The sequence below is a fragment of the Capricornis sumatraensis genome, chromosome 11 (genome assembly GCF_032405125.1).
Source record: "Capricornis sumatraensis isolate serow.1 chromosome 11, serow.2, whole genome shotgun sequence".
NCBI classification, from domain to species: domain Eukaryota; kingdom Metazoa; phylum Chordata; class Mammalia; order Artiodactyla; family Bovidae; genus Capricornis; species Capricornis sumatraensis.
Genome location: NC_091079.1, coordinates 85,083,167 through 85,100,457, shown reverse-complemented (window position 1 = coordinate 85,100,457; position 17,291 = coordinate 85,083,167). Strand labels below are relative to the sequence as shown.

The window sequence follows — 17,291 nt, the reverse complement described above, 5'->3', positions numbered from 1 at the left end:
CTGGGAGAAATATCAACAACCTCAGATATGCAGATGATACCCACTTTAGAGGCAGAAAGTTAAGAGGAACTAAAGAGTGTCTTGATGAAGGTGAAAGAGGAAAGTGGAAAAGCTAGCTTAAAATTCAACTTTCAAAAAACTAAGATCATGGCACTTAATCCCGTGTGCCATGAAATCCCATCACTTCACAGCAAATGGATGGGCAAAAAGTAGAAACAGTGACAGATTTTATTTTCTTGGGCTCCAAAATCACTATGGATGGTGACTGCAGCCATGAAATTAAAAGATGCTTGCTCCTTGAAAGAAAAGCTATGACAAATCTAGATTGCATAATAAAAAGCAGAAGTATCACTTTGCCGCCCAAAGTCCATATAGTCAAAGCTATGGTTTTTCTGATAGATATATATGGATGTGAGAGTTGGACCATAAAGAAGGCTGAGTGCTGAAGAACTGACGCTTTCGCACTGTGGTGCTGAAAACTCTTAAGAGTCCCTTGGACTGCAAGGAGATCCAACCAGTCAATCACAAAGGAAATCAACCCTGATTGTTCTTTGGACTGATGCTGAAGCTGAAGCTCCAATATTTGGCCACCTGATATAAAGAGCCAACTCATTGGAAAAGACCCTGATGCTGGGAAAGACTGAGGGCAGGAGGAGAAGGGGACAACAGAGGATGAGATGGTTGGATGACATCACTGACTCAATGAACATGAGTTTGAGCGAGCTCTGGGAGATAGTGAAGGACAGGGATGCCTGGTGTGCTGCAGTCCATGGAGTCACAAAGAGTCAGACACGACTGAGCGACTGAAAAACGACAAGTTCTCAAGGGAGGATTGTTGGAGCTAGGTCACCACCACATTTGGAGAACTGAATAAGCGTGCAGCGAGTCAGTAGGAAAAAGAACACAGGTGCTCTGGGGCATGTGTTCCTCCGAGGCTGCTTTATAAGCATGCAGCCCAGCCAATGAGAGATGTGCACAGATATTCGAAAACATAGCTATTCCAACAGCTTCGAGCATTTAGCACGTTCTGGGCGTCAGGTCCCATATTTTTCAGAGGTAATGAAAAGCAATGATTGATCAGAAGTTGGTTAAGTGTTGGTCAATTAAAAGAGCTTCTTCTGTGCAACTTTATTAACACCTGATTCAACATTGGATACCCTGTTCTAGAACATTCTGGGAGATGAAAAAGGTGAGATTGGAGTATGTGGCTTAGACTTTAGGCCCAAGCAAAGCTTCTGGTCTCTCCCCAGTCTAATACGGGACCAGCACACCCAGGTGTCTCTCTGAAGAACAGAGATGATTGGGCTCAGAAATTCCAGAGAGGGGTAGTATCTCAGTTTTAGGCTTTTAGGTACAGTGACCTGCCCACTCATCACTGTGGTACTGTCAGTGGCCTGGAACATGGACGTCAGATAGATCAGCAGCTATTTCTGTGGAAGGGACACTGTTGCTGGCGAAATCTTGGCTTTCTCTGCCCACTGAAGCCAAATAACAATTACAGAGACAGAATTTGGAGGAAATAGAAAGGTGGCTTTAAGCTAGCGGAGAAGGAGACACAGTCGGCTGATGCCTCAAGAACTGTGTCCCCCCTCCATGAAGAGTCTAGGGCCTTATATAAGATGAGGGCTCGCAGTCAGGAGTCAGTGGTGAGGAAGTAAGGTGATAGGATCTCGATTTCTTCCTCTCCTATTGTTGCAAAGACTGGCGTCAGTAGCCCTGTGGTTGAGTCTGGTGGTTCGGGGGCTCTGCAGCCTTCTTTCTGATGTATAACTACAAGGCAAAGGGTGTTGTAAGGGTAAGCACCAGATCCAGGATGTATTTGCTTAGAATCAAAGGAAAATAGGTGTGAAGTGTGTAATTCCTGCAGAATTAGGGGGCAGAAAAGCAAACTTAGAGACATGCAGAGTTTGGAGCAGTTAAAGTTAAAAAAAAAACAACTAGGAATGTTCAGGCTGGCTCACTGTTCTCTTTATCTTCTTTATTCTCAGGAAAGGGAAAGAAAAAAACCTTATTCCTCTTTTTTTTCCTTTTCACGGCAGCAACACTAACAAGTCGGCCCAGCTAGCTGACAGCAGACAGCCATATCCAGGGTTGGGAGATTTTCAAGACAGCAGCTGGGGCTCAGGGTGAGGAGGCTGGAGGTGGGGAGTTGGTGTTGTTCAGTCGCCCAGTCGTGTCCGACTCTTTGCGACCCCATGGACTGCAGCACGCCGGGCCTCCCCATCTCCTGGAGTTTGCCAAGTTCATGTTCCTTGCATCGGTGATGCCGTCCAGCCATCTCATCCTCTGATGCCCTCTTCTCCTCCTGCCCTCAATCTTTCCCAGCATCAGGGACTTTTCCAATGAGTCGTCTGTTCACACCAGATGACCAAAATACTGGAGCTTCAGCTTCAGTCTCAGTCCTTCTAGTGAATATTCAGGGTTGATTTCCCTTAAGATTGGCTGGTTGATCTCCCTGCTGTCCAAGAGATTCTCAGGAGTCTTCTCCAGCACCACAGTTCAAAGACATCAGTTCTTTGGCATCCTGCCTTCTTTACGGTCTAGCTCTTGCAACTGTATGTGACCACTGGGAAGACCATAGCTTTGACTGTACTGACCTTTGTCAGCAGAGTAATGTCTCTGCTTTTCAACACACTGTCTAGGTTTGTCATCACTTTCCTGCCAAGAAGTAATCGACTTCTGATCTCATGGCTGCAGTCACCATCTGCAGTGACTTTAGAGTCTAAGAAGAGGATATCTGTCACTACTTCCACCTTTTCCCCTTCTGTTTGCCTTGAAGTACTGGGGCCAGATGCCATGACCTTAGTTTAAAAAATCTTTAGTCTTACGCTGGCTCTTTCACTCTCCTCCTTCATCCTCATTAAGAGGCTCTTTAGTTCCTCTTCACTTGCTGTCATTAGAGTGGTATCATCGCATATCTGAGGTTGTTGATGTTTCTCCTTCCTGTCTTGATTCCAGCTTGTAACTCATCCAGCCCGGCATTTCTCATGATGTGCTCAGCATATAGGTTAAACAAACAGGGTAACAGCAGACAGCCGGGTGGCACTCCTTTCTCAATCCTGAACCAGTCAGTTGTTCCATACAGGGTTCTAACTGTTGCTTCTTGACCTGCATACAGGTTCCTCAGGAGACAGGTAAGATGGTCTGGTTTTCCCATCTTGCTAAGAGCTCTTCACAGTTTGTCATGACCCTCATAGTCAAAGGCTTTAGTGTAGTCAATGAAACAAAGATAGATGTTTTTCTGAAATTCCTTTGCTTTCTCTATAATCTAGTGAATGTTGGCAATTTTATCTTTGGTTCCTCTTCCTTTTCTAAACCCAGCTTGGACATCTAGAAGTTCTTGGTTCACATAATGCTGAAGCCTAGCATTTTAAGCATGACCTGACTAGCATGAGAGATGAGTGCAATTACACTCATTACCGCTGCTGCTGCTGCTGCTGCTGCTGCTAAGTCGCTTCAGTCATGTCCGACTCTGTGCGACCCCATAGACAGCAGCCCACCAGGCTCCCCTGTCCATGGGATTTTCCAGGCAAGAGTACTGGAGTGGGTTGCCGTTGCCTTCTCCAATTATACTCATTACTATCACTCAATTACTGACAAGTGGGTGACCCAAAGTGGGCCCAGCCAATAGCAGACAACCATATCCAGGGTTAGGAGATTTTCAAGACAGCAGTTCAGGCTCAGGGTGAGGAGGTTGGAGGTGGGGACTGTCTCCTGTTAATACAGGCTAGTGTGGGCTACAGCAAGGCCCATCCTGTGACTTGCAGCCTGGAGCACGTGCCAGGGCTTGGTGTCCTTCACCTCTGTGCCCTGAGTGTCCCCAGCTATTCATTTAATGATATATTAGTTCTTGAAAGCTGATACATTAACTTTTAGAAAGATCTGGTGCTAGCTCAGGATTTATGTTGTGACTCAACTCCAGCAGCTGGCTGACGTCCATGACTTTCAGATCCTGAGACTGTGAACGCACTGTTCCCACCAAAACGGCTTGTGTGTTAAAGCCACAAGTAACAGGCCTTATTAGAACTCTTTAGGGAGGGACATTAGAAAAAACAACACCTTAACAGTAACTTAATGAAGCCTAGGAGCAAAAGAATAAACGCAACACACGTTATCAACCTTTAAAAATCTTTAGCTTTTCCCTTTGTGCCTTTTGATTACTGTGTTTGTATGTCATTATTTTCTCAATGCCTGGTTTTGCTTTTTAAAACTGTACATGCGCATTAATTTGCAGATTCAATTTCCTTGTTATTATTTACAAATTTTTTGGTATTCAGATAGCCTAAGTCATTATTTAAAGGGAAGCATTTTTAAGGAGGAAAAAAAAAATCCATAATCCTACCACCTTAACACAGGAAGCAAAGCATTTTTATTTTTAATTTTCAGGTTTTGCCTTAGAGCTCTATTGAAAGTGGATCTAATCACTGTAAATATACAACTTTCAAATCTACTTTTTTCACCAAATTTTGTTTTCCTATTTACGTTTATGTTATGCTGCTAATAACTACCTACTGCCTCAAATGGAACTCCTGAGTATTCCCTACAAAACCCACCCCACTTGCACCTTCCCCATCCCCGAGCCAGCCTGAATCCCTTTCTTTCTCCCTTCACCTCTAATATGAAAGGAATCTGACTGGCCCCCTTTCAACCTGGTGCACTGTCCCCTAGGGTTGCCAGAACAGAGAACCACACAGGTGACTGCTAACCAGGGAACTGCATTGTCGCCTAGCTCTGGGAGGCAGAAGTCTGACAGGCTGCTGGCAGGGCCACGAGCCTCGGAAACCCATGCGGGAGACTCCTTCCTTGCTTCTGATGGTGGCTGTTGGTCCTCAGCACTCCTGAGCTGCAGCTGCTTGCTCTCGTCTGTCTTCATGCTGCATTCTTCTCTTCCTATAAGGACGCCAGTCACCCTGAATTTGGAGAAAGACAAGGAGACCCACTCCAGTATTCTGGCCTGGAGAATTCCATGGACTGTATAGTCCATGGGGTCGCAAAGAGTCGGACACGACTGAGTGACTTTCACTCACTCACCCTGGATTAGGCCCCAGACGGATGACCTCATCTTAACTTGATTGTATTTGCAGAGACGCCAGTTTCCAAATAAGATCACATTCACAGGTACCCCGGCTCAGGACTTCACCATAACTGTGTGCAGAGGGTGGAGACACGCAAGTCCATGAGAAGCACCCAGAGCACCACGCCTTTCTCTCCTCCCACCTCCTTCCCACGCTGTGCCAGCTTAAGTCTCTCCAACCCTTTCCTCACTGGGGTTATTATAGTAACCTCCTTAACTGGTTTTCTTTCTGTTTTTTCTTCTGGCTGTGCTAGGTCTTTGTTTCGTGTGCGGGCTTAGTCACCCTCTGGCATGTGGGATCTTAGGCTTCCCAGGTGGCGCCAGTGGTAAAGATCCCGCCTGCCAATGCAGGAGACGTAAGAGATGTGGGTTCGATCCCTGGGTTGGGAAGATTCCCCTGGAGGAGGGCATGGCAACCCACTCCAGTATTCTTGCCTGAATCTGGTCCAGAATCCTATGGACAGAGGGACCTGGCGGACTACAGTCCGTGGGGTCACAGAGAGTCAGACACGACTGAAGTGACTTAGCACTCACACACATGTGGGATGTTAGTCGTCCCCCCAGAGATGAACCCGCATCTCCTGCACTGGAAGGCAAATTCTTAACCACTGGACCACCAGGGAAGCCCCCTAGCTGGTGTTCTAGTCCCACCTGATGCTATCGGCGCTTCTCAATTTCTTTGCTCAGAACCCTCCCCCTGGGGGGTTTACCCCCTGCTCACTTAGAGTAAAAGCCAAAGTCCTGGCAACGGCCCTACGGGCCCTCCTGACCTGCAGTCTCTCTGCTCCAGAGACGCTGGCCTCCTCGCTCATTCTCCAGCTCACAGGCAGATTGCCATCTCTGGGGCTTTGCCCCTGCTGTCGTTCCCTTTGCCCGGGGTGCTCCCTCCCAGTTAGTGCTCCCTCCCAGTCATCCTCCTGGCTCTACCAACTGCCGCCTTCCTGGTGAGCCTTTCCTCACCACTGCTGTTACATCACACCCTTTCTCTTACCCCCAGACAGCCTCTTTTCCTTTTCACCATTTTACTTTTCTCCAAAACACTCTCTACCTTCTCAGAGGCTGTGTTCTTTACTTACTTATTTTCTTTTTTATCTACCACCAGCACCCAAATGTAAGCTTCTCAAGGACTGGAGTTTTCGTCTGTTTTGTTACGAATAAAGTGAATATTTGCAGGATTAATGAGTAAAGAGGCTGGTGTATTTTCTCATAAACTACTAAACCGTTTATCCTTATTAAGTGTTCGTCTTATTTTTCAGAATTTTTTGGTCACTTGTGAATGATACTGCTATAAATAGCTTATTTCATATTATCAATTTACCCCTTTTTTTCAATTATGTTTTGGGGTCACAGTTCCAGAGTGAATATTGTCAAATGTCCTTCCAGAAGAGTTTTTATCGGTTTATGATGCCACCCACTTTAAATAAGTCTGACTCTGTTTCCCTGCTGCCTCGCCACCACTGGATTTTATCTTGTCTTTACTTTTGCAGTTTACTAAGTTTGCCTTGTGATTATTTTGCTTTGCATTTCTTTACCTTTTAAATGCAATTGTTAGGGAATTCCCTAGGAGAAGGCAATGGTGCCCCACTCCAGTGTTCTTGCCTGGAGAATCCCAGGGACGAGGGAGCCTGGTGGGCTGGCATCTACGGGGTCGCACAGAGTCGGACACGACCGAAGTGACTTAGCAGCAGCAGCAGGGAATTCCCTGGCAGTCCAGTGGTTAGGACTTGGTGCTTTCAATTGTTCTTATGTTCTTTAGTACTTTCTGGTGTGAATTGTCTGATCCTGACTCCTGATTTTTCTCTCAAGGGGGATGTTTTAGTTTCATGTTTATTTATCCATCCTCTTTTGGGGGCAACGGTATTAATCCTTGCTTATATTTGTTGCAGGTATGCTTCCAATCTACCATGCCCTTTACCTCTGTTTGTGTTTCTGCCTAAACTCTGTGTTTTCATCTTTACAGCTGTGGACTACTGCGCCTCAGAAAACCACGGATGTGAACACGAGTGTGTAAATGCCGACGGCTCCTACCTTTGCCGGTGCCCGAAAGGATTTGCTCTTAACCCAGATAAGAAAACGTGCGCAAGTAAGTTACATGCACATTTTGATTGCTGTTGCTAGGCAGCCCAGCCGTGGAAATCTTCCAGGCAAAGAGTAGCATAGGATTATGTGCTGGAGTTGGGGGACCTTACGCCTTCTGCCCCTGTTCCTCCTCTGTCAAGCCTTTCTTCACTTGTCCTAAGACCACAGCCCACTCGAGCTCAATGTCACCCTTCCCAGCATCTGACAATGGTATGTATCTGTTATCAGAGGCCACATGTGGGAGCGCCCCTCCGGCATTTGCAGAGGATGCTGGCGATCAGATCGTTATTACTTCATGCTGGCTCAGCCTGGCTGTACCCACCAGTATTAACAGGCCTTAAGAAATTCTTTCACTGAGGCTCTGTGGCTTGTGGGCTTTAGCTCGGACTTCACACAAGTAGAGGAAAATCTCCGAGCCAGAAGGAGTTGATTGTGGTTGCCCCTGGGTGGGGGAGGGGTAGGTGGAGGGCATTTTGCAGTGAAGCTGCTCAGTCTTTGTTTAAGCTCTTTAGTTCTATTTGATTCCAACAATACACATCCACTGGAGAAGGCAATGGCACCCCACTCCAGTACTCTTGCCTGGAAAATCCCATGGACAGAGGAGCCTGGTGGGCTACAATCCATGGTATCGCAGCATTGGAGAGAGCTGAAGCAACTGAGCATGCAAGCATATGCATCCACATCACAATTAATTTGACCTCCCCATATGGGACCAATTTATAAACGGAGGGTCGTCACTCATTTTGCCAAAGGATTCCAAAAGAATGTTTTTGAATGTGAAGCTATGTCAGAACATTCAAGGGATTGTATATAGATAATCATCATGCTATAAAAAAGTTCACTTGAGAGAAGTTTGTTTTTAATGTACTAGGACCCAGTATTTTTTAAAAGTGAAGTTTAACAGCAATTTAGAATGTCACCTCTGAAGCATACATCAATTGGAAAACAAAATTTCAATTCATGAAAAGGTCATGTACTGACCACCATTCTAAAAACATGTATTATGTAAAGCAGGATGTGCCTGCACAGTTTGAAAAAGCATCCTCCCAAACTCCTGGACCATCACCTTGCTCAGCCCCCGTGCCTGTCACGCGCTCAGTCTCACAATCATGTCCGACTATTTTGCAGCCCCATGGACTGTAGCCTGCCAGGCTCCACTCCTCTGGAGTGGGTTGCCATTTTCTTCTTTAGGGGCTCTTCCTGACCCAGGAATCGAACCTGAGTCTCCTGCATTAGCAGGTTGATTCTTTACCACTGAGCCCCTTGAGAAGACTGGTGGCCCTTCAATCCCTACATCTCAAACAAACATCAGAGCTGGCATCAGGGGTGGAGGATGGAACTATAAGGGACAGAGGAAGTCAAAGCATGAATTTCTGGAGCCCAAACCACATGCTGGTAGCAATGAAGAAGGCCAGGTCCTTCCTAGAGAAGATATCTTGGCTGAGTCTTGAAGGCAGAGCCATCCTTCACCAGGTGAAGAGGAGTGAGGTGGAGGTGGCTGGGAGGAGGTAAGATGTGCAAAAATATCAGCCAGACAGATTCAGTGCCACGCCTGGCACCTGACTGGCTTACAGTTGCTTATTGAAAGAATCAATGACTGTGTGAATGGACTGGGCTGTCCCTAGTCTCCCATCCTTTGTGAAGCTATGAGCTAGCAGCCTAAGCCACGGTAGCATTCAGGGAGTTGTGGTTGCTGGGCTGATGAGTCAGTTCTGTCCATCAAAGTGGAGGCCATTGGCACCAAGGGCACTTCCAACCCCAAATCATCTGTTTTTGCTGGGTGATCTTGGGCAAGTCGTTGATGCCTCAGTTACCACCTATTTCGCAGTGTTGTCTTGAAAACTAAATGAGAGAATTCATCTAAACCATTTAGCTCGTGGCCTGGTGCCAAGCAATTCTTTTAAGGCATGATACTGACTTCAAAGACTTTAAATCGGGACTTACTGAGCATATACTTGAATATTCATTGGAAGGACTGATGCTGACGCTGAAACTCCAATACTTTGGCCCCCTGATTCGAAGAATCGTCTCATTGGAAAAGACCCTGATGCTGGGAAAGATTGAAGGCAGAAGGAGAAGGGGATGACAGAGGATGAGATGGTTGGATGGCATCACCGACTCGATGGACATGAGTTTGAGCAAGCTCTGGGAGTTGGTGATGGACAGGGAGGCCTGGCGTGCTGCAGCCCATGGGGTCGCAATGAGTCAGATACGACTGAGTGACTGAACTGAACCGAGCATATACCACATGCCTGGGCTGAGTTTAATAGGGCATAAAAAATTCAAAATTCAAGACTTCCACTGGAGGTTGGTTGGGAACACAAGCAGCTCAGTCACCGGCAAGGTGTTACATGACTGAAAGCTCCCAGGGTGATGCACACAAGACTCTCAGCAGGAGTTAAGGGAAGGAGGAGGCCAGCTGGATTAGAAGAGGTGGGGACACTGCTGCCACCCTGGGATGAGGCCCAGAGAAAGGCACGGATGCCATCCAGGCTCCTTCCTGCCCCTACAGAACGCCTTCCTGGGCCAGGCTCGCCTGACCTCACCCCAGCCCCTGGTCCCAGAGCCTCACCATCAGCATGTTCTGTAGCCCAGAATCTCCCAGGATGTGGAGAATGACAGGCCCCAGGGGAGCAGAAACAAGGAGGCCCCAGAAGTAGACAGCACAGTGCAGGGAGCCTGGGAGAGGCGTTCGGCTGAAAGTTAGGTGCAGCGGGGAGGGTGGCAGGGACTGTCCGGCTGGGAGGTCTCACCGGCTAGGCGCAGAGGCCGGCAGGTCAGCTGTCTCTCGGCCTTGTTGGAGTCAAGACCCAGAAGGGGACCACCCACGTGTGTGGGCCGAGAAGAGTAGCTAGGCAGTCAGCCTGTGGTAGAATGGCCCCTAGAAGGGTCCCTTTCTTGCTGTGCTTGGGGCGGGGCAGGGAGCCCGACCTGGGGAGGGGACTGGCATGGGAGCAGAGGCCCCCAGAGGACACGGGGGGCTGTGAGCGTGGGCGACAGGCAGTTCAATTGTAAGAACCGAGACACCTGGGAATGTTCCAGATCTGTGAGAAAAACAGGAACACAAGCCGAGAAACAGGAATGGTTAAGAGGACAGACACAGGATGGAGGTGGGAGCTCAGACATCAAGGCAGGGGTCCTGTTAGTGATTCATGAGGTGTCGCGTTGCCATCCAGCCAAGCCAGAGCCTGGCCGCTGCTGTGATGTTGAGAGATTTAAAACAATCGCTTTCCACTCCTCATTAACTTGCAAAAAGTGAAATAAAAGAAAAACCTAGTTCTTTAATTTTGAGTCTCTATTTTTAATCAGAAATATATTTGAAAGCTAACCCAATTAGTAAGTGTGCAATTACTGTCTAAAAAAAGTAGACTAGTCAATCTAATAATATACCAAGCATGATTAATTTATGATGAAGCCAGAATGTACATAATAGAGCTTTATGTTCCTGAACAAATCATATAATTAAAATATGTAAGTAGCGTTCAAAAAAGCACCACCTTCCTTACCCTAAAGCATCCCATACAAATCTATCTGAATATTTTCTAGATGGGAGAAGGCTATAAATATGCAGGTGCCATCAATTTGCAAAATATTTGCAAGACTTTTTTTTATTGTGATAAAATATACATAATATGAGATTTATCATTGTAACCATTTTTAAGTGTGCAGTTCAGTGGCATCAAATGCATTCCTACAACAATTACCACCATTCAGCTCCAGAACTTTTCATCTCCCTAAACTGAAACTCTGTTTCCATTAAACAGTAATTTTCCCCTCCTCCACTTTCCCCATCCCCTGCCCCTGGCAATCACTTAAAAAAAACTCCTTATGTGTTTTAAAATACATAAATATTTGCATAGAAGACCCTGTGCTGGGTCTTCGTTGCTGTGTGGACCTTTCTCTAGTTGCAGAGAGCAGGAGTTCCTCTCCAGTTGCGATACGAGGGCTTCTCATTGCAGTGGCCTCTCTCGTTGCAGAGCAGAGGCTCTAGGCTTGCAGGCTTCAGTAGCTGTGTCTCCCAGGCTCTAGAGCAGAGGCTCAATAGTTGTGGCCCACGGGCTTAGCTGCTCCATGCCACGTGGAATCTTCCTGGGAGTCTGGCAGACTAGAGTCCACAGGATCACAAAGAAGCGGACACAAATGAGCACACAGGCACATCATACGGTCAATGAAATAGAAGAGATCAGTCTTTGAGTTTCCTGGACAGCTTTTCATTAACCTGCTGAGCCCCAGTATCTTCCTGCCGTCTGCAACGTGCCACTTAGAGTCTGAAACGTGCCACTTAGAGTCTGCAACGTGCCACTTCCTACCGTCTACAACGTGAGACCTCTGTGCATGAATCAAAGACTCTTGGTAGAAATAGAGTTGCCGTATGATCTAGCAATCCCACTCCTGGGCATATATCCAAACATAACTATAATTTTTAAAGATACATGCACTCCTATGTTCATGTATTCACAATAGCCAGGATGTTGACACAACCTAACTGTCCATCGACAGATGAAAGGATAAAGAAGATGAGGTGCATGTGTACGATGGAGTATTTCTCAGCCATAAGAGAGAATGAAAGAATGCCACTCGCAGCAAGATGGGTGGACCTAGGGCAGTAAGTCAGAAATGGAAAGATACATACCACATGAGAGCAGTTATATGTGGAATCTGAAACATGACACAGATGACCTTATCTGCAGAAACAGGCTCACAGATACAGAGAACAGAGTTATGATTGCCAAGGGGGAGGGAGGGCTGTGGAGGGGTGTGTTGTGAGTCTGTGACTAGCAGATGCAAACTATTATATATAGAACGGATACACAGCAAAGTTCTTGTGTATAGCACAGGGAACTCTATTTAATATCCTGTGTTAAACTATAATGGAAAAGAAAATAAATGATTTTTAAAAAAATAACCCAATCGGAAGAGGCCTTCAGGTTCAACCTACTTCTAGCCCAACCACCCATCCTACAATATCCTCACCATGTCATCATCCAGCCTCCACTTGAATACCCCTAGTGACAGGACACTCACTACACCCCTTGTAGTGCGTTCCACTTTGTACAGCTCTGCCTCTTAGAAAGTGAGTCCTTACATTGAGCTGATCACCACTTTCTTGTACTTAGAGACCAACAGATGAAATTAAGCATCTCACATTTTCTTGGTCACTAAGAATGAGTCGTAGCAGAATAATTTTATTTCATTTGGTAGACTAGCCAGGCATAGAAAACGTGGGAGCCACTATCTAGACTCTAATAGACAGTCTGTGGGTTTCCTAAAGAGATCCCTGTGCCCTGTAGACCAGATGGAGAAATGTGTGCTGGAAGAATCATTGGTTGAGTTTGTAACTGGCTGAATGTCTCAACTGAGATCCTCCTGGGGGGATGTGCTTAAACGGCCTGGCAGGAAGAAGCACCAAGGAGGGTCCATGAGCTGTCTTCTACTCTTAGTGACTCCTTGTTAGTTCTCAGTGGGCAATGTTTACACATCTAAACTTTCAGAAAGCACTTCATTAAGAGTAATACCAATAACCATTTATTTATTCAACAAATACCTATTGTTCACCTACTATATCCCAGATAGTTTTGTAGACACTGGGAATGCAGTGAATATAACAGACCAAGGACCTCCTGTTCTTATGCAGCATACATTCTATTGGGGCAGAGTGACAGAGGATTACAGATCGCAACAAGAAAGTCCCATTTGATCAAAGACTTGAAGGAGCTGAGAGAAGGAGGAGCCTTTTGAAGCAGAGGAAACACAGCACCGCTGCAAGGGTCCTGAGGCCGAAACTGATGCCAGGCAGTGTTCAGGAACAGCAAGGAAGTCCACGTGACTCGAACAGAGTGAGAGATGGTGAGGCAGATGGTGTGGTCCATGGAGCATATAGCTTGCCCTCTTCACAGTTATCCATTTGCTTCCCATCTCCCCAAATTCCTGCACTACCTGGAAGCTCATAGTCACTTCCCAAACAAACTGGCTTTGCTTGCCTGTGTCTTGTCTGTCTGATATAGACATCAAAAGCAACACATATTGTTCCCACCAGGTTCTCTGATTATTTTCTTCTCCAAACACTGAGCACCTCTCATATTGTTCTTTATTCTATTTTACTTCTGCCATTATCCATAGCAACTACTTCATGATTATGTATGTATATATTTATTTTTAACCTTTTTCTAATTGCAAAAGTAATATAGACTCATTGTAGAAAACTGAATAGTATAGAAATGAAAGTGCATGAAATGAAATGATCTGTACTCTTGTCACCCACCAATAACCATGGTTTAATATTGATTTGCTACATTTCTCCTGGTCTTTCTTTTTAATGCATATGTACATATTTTTATAGAGTTGAGATCATATAGTATAACATAAAGGGCTTCCCTGGTGGCTTAGATGGTAAAGAATCTGCCCACAATGCAAGAGACCTGGGTTCGATCCCTGGGTTGGGAAGATCCCCTAGAGAAGGGTGTGGCAACCCACTCGAGTATTCTTGCCTGAAGAATCCCCGTGGACAGAAGAGCCTGGTGGGCTACAGTCCATGGGGTCGCGAAGAGTCAGACACGACTGAGCAACTAAGCACAGTGTAACATAAAATCACGAGCATTTTCCTGTGTCATTTAAACTTTATCAAAACCATTTTAATGTCTGTATAATATCATATGTATGTTTCACAGTTTATACAGCACTTTTTTAACTATTCAAATTGTATTGTGATAAATGTTCTTGACTATAAATCTTTGCATTTCTGTTCATTTTCTTAGGAACAAAGCATGAAAGGAAATGTATTGAGTCAAAGGCTATTAACACTTTTAAGGCTTTTGATGTATATTACAAAATTATTTTCCAAAACCCTTGTACCAATTTTTATGCTATACCATAAAATTGCCTGTAAAATTTTTTTGCTGACTTACTAGTTCTCATCACTTTATTTATTAAGTCTTTAGTTATCATTGCTTCATAAAACTATGTATGTTCAATTTATAAATGTTTATTCATTGGTGTCATTTGATTAATGAATAATCTGTTCCATCATAAGAAATTATAAGTGACTCCTATTAGCTCTATGAGGAAAAGGACTGTACCTTTTTGCCCACTGCTGATTCCAGTGCCTGACCTATGGTAGATGTTCAGAGAATATTTATTAAATGAATAAGTGAATGAGTTAATGAATAGTGAGGTTAACACTTTTTCACATAAATTAATTGATGTGCAAAAGAAAGGAAATAAATACCTGAGCTGAAATTAAAGAAATAGATGATGGGTAACCAACAGAGAAAACTAGTAAAATCAAAAAGTGGTTTTTTCAGATTTAGTAAAATTGATTAATCTGTAGCCAGACTGGTCAGGGGGCAGGACAGAGAGAAGACACAGATTTCCAGCATCGGGAATGAGAGAGTGGACATCACTATAGATCCTATAAACACTGAAAGGATAATAAGAGAAATTAGTGAACAAATTTATGCCAGTAACTTCAGCAACTTACACTAAATAGACAAATTCCTTGAAAGACCCAAACTGCTCATTTTTTCTTTTCCATTGTGGTTTATTATAGGATACTGAATATAGTTCCCTGTGCCATACAGTAGGGCCTGTTGTGTGTCCTGTCTATAGACAATAGTTTGCATCTGCTAACCCCAAACTTCCAAGGCATCCTCCCCTGCTCTCCCTCCCCCTTGGCAACAAGTCTGTTCTCTGTGTCTGTGAGTCTTTTTTTTCACAGATAGGTTCCGCTTGTCATACTTAAAATTCCACGTATAAAGTGATACATGGTTTTTGTCTTTCTCTTTCTGGCTCTTCTTAGTATGATAGTCTGTAGATCCATCTATGTAACTGCAAATGGCATTATTTCACTCTTTTTTATGGCCAAGTAATATTCCACTGTGTGTGTATATATATATATACTGTATCTTTATTCATTCATCTGTTGATGGACATGTAGATTGTTTCCATGTCTTGGCTATGAACTTTGGAGTGCATGTATCTCTTTGAAATATAATTTCATTTGGATGTGTGTCCAGGAGTGGGATTGCTGGATCCTATGGCAACTTTAATTTTAGTTTTTTTGAGGAACCTTCATATTGTTTTCCATAGTGGCCACATCAGTTTACATTCTCACCAACAGTGTAAGAGGATTTCCTTTTCTCCACACCCTCTCCAGCATCTGCTATTTGTAGGCTTTTTAACCGTGGCCATTCTGGCCAGTGTGAGCTGGTACTGCATTGTAGCTTTGATTTCCACTTGTCTAACAATTAATGATGTTGATCATCTGTATGTCTTCTTTGGAGAAATGTCTATCTGCATGTATCCATGCTAAGTTGCTTCAGTAGTGTCCGACTCTTGTCCATGGGATTCTCCAGGCAAGAATACCGGAGTTGGTGGCCGTCCCTCTTCCAGAGAATCTTTCTGACCTAGGGATCAAACCTACATCTCTTATGTCTCCTACATTGGCAGGCGAGTTCTTTACCACTAGCACCACCCAGGAAGCCCCTGATGTCTATTTGGTTCTTCTGCCAATTTTTTTATTGGGTTGTTTGTTTTTTGTTATTGAGTTGTGTGAGCTGTTTGTATATTTTGGAAATTAAGCCCTTGTTGGTCGCATCATTTGCAAATATTTTTTTCTCCCAGTCCATAGGTTTTCTTCTAATTTTGTTTATGGTTCCTTTGCTGTACAAAAGTTTATAAGTTTGATTAGATCCCATTTGTTCATATTTGCTTTCATTTCTGTTGCCTTGGGAGACTGACATTGATATGATTTATGTCAGAGAATGTTTTGCCTATGTTGTCTTCTAGAACTTTTATGGTGTCTTGTCTTGTATTTAAGTCTTGAAGCTATTTTTGAGGTTACTATTGTGTATCATGTAAGGATATGTTCTAACTTCACTGATGAATGTGTGACTGTCCAATGTTCCCAACACTACTTGCTGAAGAGACTGTCTTTTTCCCATTGTATAATTCTTACCTCTTTTGTCCGTAGGCATGCGTGTTTATTTCTGAGCCATCTATTCTGTTCCATTGACCCATATGTCTGTTTTTGTGCTAATACCATGCTGATTTTTGGAAATATTTTATTTTAATTAATTTATTTATTTGGCTATGCTGGGTCTTAGTTGTAACACATGGGATCTTCAATCTTTGTTACGGTGTATGGGATCTTTAATTGTAGCATGCAGGATCTTTAGTTGCAGCATGTGATCTTTAGTTGAGGCATGTGGGATCTAGTTCCCTGACCAGGGATTGAACCCAAGCCCCATGCATTGGGAGCGCAGGGTCTTAACCACTTGACCGCCAGGAGAGTTCCCCATGCTGTTTTGATTACAGTAGCTTTATAGTTGTTTTCTGAAGTCTTATGTCTTCTGCTTTGTTCTTTTTCCTCAGGATTGCTTAGGAATCTTTATGCTTCCATATAAATTTTAGGTTTATTTGTTCTAGTTCTGTGAAAAATATCATGAGTAATTTGGTGGGGATCATATTAAATCTGTAAATTGCTTTTAGTAGTATGGCTATCTTAACAATATTAATTCTTCTGATCCAATAGAAATGGGATATTTTTTCATTTCTTTAAGTCATCTTCAGTTTCCTGTAACAGTGTTTTATAGTTCTCAGCATATGAATCTTCCACCTCCTTGGTCAGGTTTATTCTAAGTATTTTATCTTTTTTTGATGTAATTCCTTTTTTTTTTTTTTTTTGCATCTTAGAATAGCACAAATTTATTATCTTATAGTTCTATAGGTCAGAAGTAGAACATAGTCTCACCAGGCTAAAATAAAGATGTCTGCCTTCCTTTCTGGAGGCTTTTGGTTTTTTTCTGTGTGTGTGATAAAAGCAATTTTAATGATTGGTGACTTATCATCAAAAGCTGTGGAGGCCAGAAGACAACTTTTTAAAAGGAATTGCCTTTTTCCTTTCCCTTTCTGTCATTTCATTGTTACTGTAAAGAAATAAAACCAGTTTCTGTATGTTAATCTTGTATCCTCCTACCTTGCTGAATTTACCAGTTCCGTTAGTTTTTGTGTGGAGTTTTTAGGTTTTTAAATATATAGTATTATGTTATCTGCATATAAGGACAATTTTGCCTCTTCCCTTCCAATTTGGATACTTTTCATTTCTTTTTCTTTTCTGGTAGCTGTGGCTAGGACTTCCAGT

The 17,291-nt window shown here is 43.9% G+C and overlaps 1 protein-coding gene across 2 annotated transcripts in view; it reads left to right on the top strand.

Moving 5' to 3' along the window:
- The window catches only part of MATN2 (matrilin 2), a 149,614-nt gene that overhangs the window by 86,438 nt on the left and 45,885 nt on the right, over window positions 1–17,291 (top strand). For both annotated transcript variants that reach the window (XM_068983540.1, XM_068983539.1), the window contains exon 5: window positions 7,035–7,157. In XM_068983540.1, coding sequence (XP_068839641.1) covers window positions 7,035–7,157 — 123 coding nt within the window. The remainder of the gene's footprint in view (window positions 1–7,034; window positions 7,158–17,291) is intronic.